Source organism: Camelina sativa, chromosome 9 (genome assembly GCF_000633955.1).
Source record: "Camelina sativa cultivar DH55 chromosome 9, Cs, whole genome shotgun sequence".
NCBI lineage: Eukaryota > Viridiplantae > Streptophyta > Magnoliopsida > Brassicales > Brassicaceae > Camelina > Camelina sativa.
The window spans coordinates 16,195,690-16,200,409 of NC_025693.1; the positions used below are offsets into that span (position 1 = coordinate 16,195,690).

The following is a 4,720-nucleotide window of genomic DNA, read 5'->3' on the forward strand; positions in this document are numbered from 1 at the left end:
TTGGACTTGGAAGTCTCTCGGAGATAATCACCAAAGGGAAAAGAAAGGCTACTTATCCAAGCTCTAGTCCAACTTCGCTGTTAGAGATTCAAGAACAACTCCAGGTTGCTCGTCGTAAGCTCGCTGATCAAGATGAGGAAAATGCTCGACGTGCCAGAGAACATGAGAGACGTGATGAGGAGCAACATAACGCTCAAAACCGCATTGCAACCTTGGAGATGCTCATATCCTACTTGAAGACCAGTGATCCGGGGGTTGCAGAATTCTTGTCTACTCAACCACCAGCCCATGCGCCATTCACCACAGCAGCACCAGCAGCCAACATCACTCCAGCCACAGCGGCCAATGTCAATCCACCCGCACCAACCACTTCAGGAGCTAGTTCACCATCTACTTCACCAATCACTTCACCATCGACTTCACCAACCACTTCACCTTTGTCAGTATCATCCTCTCATGCTTAACTAACTAATTCTATCTCTCTTTAAGCCTCTATAACTATTTTTTGGATTGTGTAGTAGTATTTCTATCTCCCTTAGCCTAAAACTATTTTCTGGATATGATCATTGAATGATTTGTATGTTTTTGGTTAATATCATTCAGATTCGGGATTTTAATTTAAATTCAGGTTTTTTTTTTTAAATTTTATTGTATACTGTCCCAAATTACTAGCTATAGTTTCACTGATTTGCGACCATTTACAATTTAAAAAAGCACAAACCAAGTAACAAATTCGTTGTGTTTATGTCACGATTTTGGGACTAAAAATACTTAGTCTTCTGTCAGTCACAAAAAATTCTGACTCCTTTGCGACTACCTTGTGACTAAAACAGCGACTACTTTAGGACCAAAATTTCAGATTTTTAAAGTTCATCCTCAACATTGTAGTATTAAAGCAGTCTTCCAAACGTAGCTAATTTGTGACTACCATATTGTCTGAACCAATTCGTATGTTACGACTGCGTCAATGAGTCACTGTAGAGTCCTTAATTACGACGGTATATTTCTGTCAGTCCATAGTCGCTAATTAACGACCATAACCCTTGTCTTCAATGCGTCGCAAATAAGCGACTGTTTTGCGACCAAAACACTTTGCGACCAAATATTTGCGACGGTTTATAATAGTCCTTCAATAGTCGCACATACCTACTTAGCGACTGATTTAAGACGATTCTGTTGGTCACAAATGACATGTTTTCGTGTAGTGTCTATCCACTTTACTACCTTCCACCTGAAACCCTATTCTCCAAACACTTTCTATATACATTGCGCTCAACTTCTGCTTGCCATGAAAGGGCCTACAAATCATTGGAACTCCTTCTGCTATGCTCTCAAGTATTGAGTTCCATCCACAGTGGCTCCAGAAGCCTCCCACTGCAGGATGTCCAAGTACTTTAATTTGTGGTGCCCATTTCACAATGTATCCTCCTCTTTCTGAGACCATCGTACTGACTTCCTCTGGCAATGACTTGGAGCCATGTCGGATGACCCATAAAAAAGTTGGTTACTATCACACAACCCCCAAGCCATCTCCGAAACTTCCTTAGTTCCCATGTCAAATATGCTTCCCCAGCTTATGTATATCACTGACCTCGGTTTTTGCTTATTCAGCCATTCAATGCAGCTCCCGTCCTCTTCAAGAAAGCTCTTAGCTGGGGAAGGTTTCATGTGAAGAGGGCCTATATGGTACATCGGGATTCCAATGTTTTGTTCCAACCATGACATAGACGAATTCTCTAGACAGCTCACCGTGTTGATGATAACAGCAAAAGCTGTTCTTTTGTTCATTACTTCCCTACAGACCTCATCAAGAACTTGTTCTAGTGGCCCCATTCCTGAAAAGTGAAACCGGTAGGTCTTTGTATCGTAATGGATACAAACTTTCCACCACCTGGTCTTGCATTTCAGGATCTACAAAAAAAAAAACAAGGTTAGGTGAAACAAATGGTTTCGGGATGGGTTATTAAGCTGGTTTTAAGCACCTTCCATGTCGTCCAAGAACTTCTCGGCATTGATTTCGCTTAGTAAACATCGGGAAGCGTAATATGTAGCACTATTAGCGCTGAAGATGACACTGGGAAGGTTGAACTCCTTAGCTGCTGCTGCACAGAAGTACATGAACTCGTCGTAGATGATACATGCAATATCATTGCCTTGTTGCAGCAACAACTGAGCTATAAAGTCCTTGAAGCTTGCCTCAGTGGTTTTGTTGAGCTTTTTCCCAAACTCGATTGGTCCAAGTTTCTCGTATTCAGACTCTGGTAAGCTTTCTTTAATGGTGACAAACTGAAAACCAGGGAAGTGTTGAGAAGAAGAGCTTACTTGATTGAAGTGTCCCTCAACAACTGTAATAGAGAAGCCCTTTGACTGAAGGGCTTTCCCAAGTTGGAGTTACATGACCTTGTGCTGGAACTGGAACTGGAACTAACACTATCCTTCTCTTAGCTTCCTTATTTTCCATTGCTTAACCTATTTGGCTATTTCTCTCTCTCCCTCTCTCTCTTGCTCTGTGTATCGTTTCATGTTGCAATGCGGAACATCTTTAAATAACTGATCCAACTTACAATTATTGAAAATTAATTTGCATGGGCGTTAAAAAGGAAGAAAGTGACATTTATTTAACTCTAAGAAAAACGTGCATGTTTCTTTTTCGTTGGTGGAAGCCACCTAAGCTAACTCAATTATTGCATGAGAGTCCAAAAAGTTGATATGAGAAGGTTTTTTCTAACTTTGCTTGTCAATACAACACTTGTCGCTCTATATTTGTGACACGTGTCTTTCTCACTAATCTTAAACATTTTTTTATATACTTCATTTTATTTATATCTTATATGGTGTTTGCTTTTAAAATAATAAATTTTACATTGTTATAAAAATATATTTCTTCCAATTTTTAGTTTTAACATATAATATACTTTCTAATGAAAGCATATACCATATAACCTAATTAAAAAAAAAAAGTTTGTCGACTTTTAAAATTAAAATTGAAGCCAAATTAATTTATGATAGACTAATTTAAAAATAGAAAATATGTTCTAATATATTTAAAAAATCACATTGTATTCAGTAATCATATATATTGTATTAAAGACAAAACTAAGATAAAATTAAATTATATTTAATACTCTATAGGTTACAGTTTGACTGCTTTAAAACGCATGTACTAAAAGAAAATAAAATAACATAATTGCTTAATCACCCCATGAAATAGTAGAAAACTATAGTTTCACAAAATAATTTAATGGTAATTGATTAATTATACTATTTATTTTAAAATTATTAGAAAATAGAGATAATATATAATCTAAAAAATATTAAATTTGACACACTTTTCTTTTCATGAATTTATACAAAATTTAATGCGAGATATAGTATAAGATATTTCAAAAAAAATTATGACATGAGCCATATTTTAATATGCATTATTCCAAAAAAATTTATATTAAGGATGATTACAAGATTAGAGAGTACATACTATAGCATATGATAAATCGTGAATACCCTTATTAGTTATTCAAAATAACCATTGGTGATTCTTCTGCTACCTTTAAAAAACATTAAATTTGATACATTTTTCTTTTCATGAATTTTATCCAAAATTTAATGCGAGATAGTATAAGATATTTCAAAAAAATTTATGACATGACCCATATTTTAATATGCATTATTCCAAAAAAAATTATATTAAGGGTGATTACAAGATTAGAGAGTACATATTGCAGCATATGATATTTAAAATAATCATTGGTGACTCTTTCTGTTACCTTTTAAAAAATATTGTCTAGATTCATAATCTCATTAGTATAATACAAAATTCAAGTTTTAAAGTTTAGTTTATTGATTGGATGAATTTGAGCCGGTCTGAATTTTTTTCTAACATATTATATTTTAAAATCATCAAAATATGATGGAAAAGTCAACATATAGATATTATAAGTTCAAATATAGTTCATCAAAAAAATATTTAGATGTAAGTTAAAATAAATTAGAAATATAGTTATGTCAGAAAAATAATTAGAATGTATCTGTAACATCCATGAACCGGAATCCCGGTTTGGGAGTTGCATCGGTCGATGCATAGTGTGCATCGGTCGATGCATGTTCAATTCTCTGCGTTTTGACTTAAGTCAAACGCTGTGTTTTGGTCAGAAGAGAAAGGGAAAACCCTTAGGGTCGTGTCTTTTTTCTCATTAGACGTGTGTAGCCGTTTTTGAGAGAAAAGAGAAGGGAGAAAGAGTTCCTGAAAGTTCTTGGTGATTTCTTGAGATTTGAGGCGTTTCTTGGTGAGATCTGTAGCTGGGATCGTTGTAGGAGCTTCCTAGAGGCTTGTTCTTGATTGTTTGAGGCTTAGTTCTTCTGTGGCAAAGGTAAGTGCATGACCATGGCTTATCTAAGCTAGAGGATTCTTTAATCTGCTTGTTGTGTGATGTTAGGCTTGTTAGATCGTTGCTATGGACGTTAGGAAGCTTTCTTGTGGCTTGGGATCGAGTTTTGTGGTTGTAGGAACGAAGATCCGGCGAGAAGCTTCGGGGAAATCACGGTGCTCGACGTTGCGTCGATCGATGCATATCTTGCATCGGTCGATGCAAGTGCAAGGACGGCGCGTAAACTCTAGGGTTTTCGTGTTACGTCGAGCATGCATCGGTCGATGCAAACTGGGTATCGGTCGATGCAAGTTACACTTGCATCGGTCGATGCAGCTTCTGTGTCGATCGATGCT

At 36.4% G+C, this 4,720-nt stretch overlaps 1 protein-coding gene across 1 annotated transcript; it reads right to left on the reverse strand.

Moving 5' to 3' along the window:
• Positions 1,414-2,461, reverse strand: LOC104715339 (UDP-glycosyltransferase 76E6-like). Its single transcript, XM_019229966.1, has 3 exons — positions 2,396-2,461; positions 1,983-2,286; positions 1,414-1,835 (listed from the first exon to the last, which is right to left on the reverse strand). Exons 1-3 carry the CDS (start codon positions 2,459-2,461, stop codon positions 1,414-1,416), a joined length of 792 nt encoding a protein of 263 aa, XP_019085511.1.

Coding starts and splice junctions, on each gene's coding strand:
- LOC104715339 (XM_019229966.1), bottom strand. CDS start 2,461: ATGGAAAATAAGGAAGCTAAGAGAAGGATAGTGTTAGTTCCAGTTCCA. Junction 2,287..2,395: donor CAGTTCCAGCACAAGGTCAT/GTAACTCCAACT, acceptor CCTGGTTTTCAG/TTTGTCACCATTAAAGAAAG. Junction 1,836..1,982: donor GTTCTTGGACGACATGGAAG/GTGCTTAAAACC, acceptor TTCACTTTTCAG/GAATGGGGCCACTAGAACAA.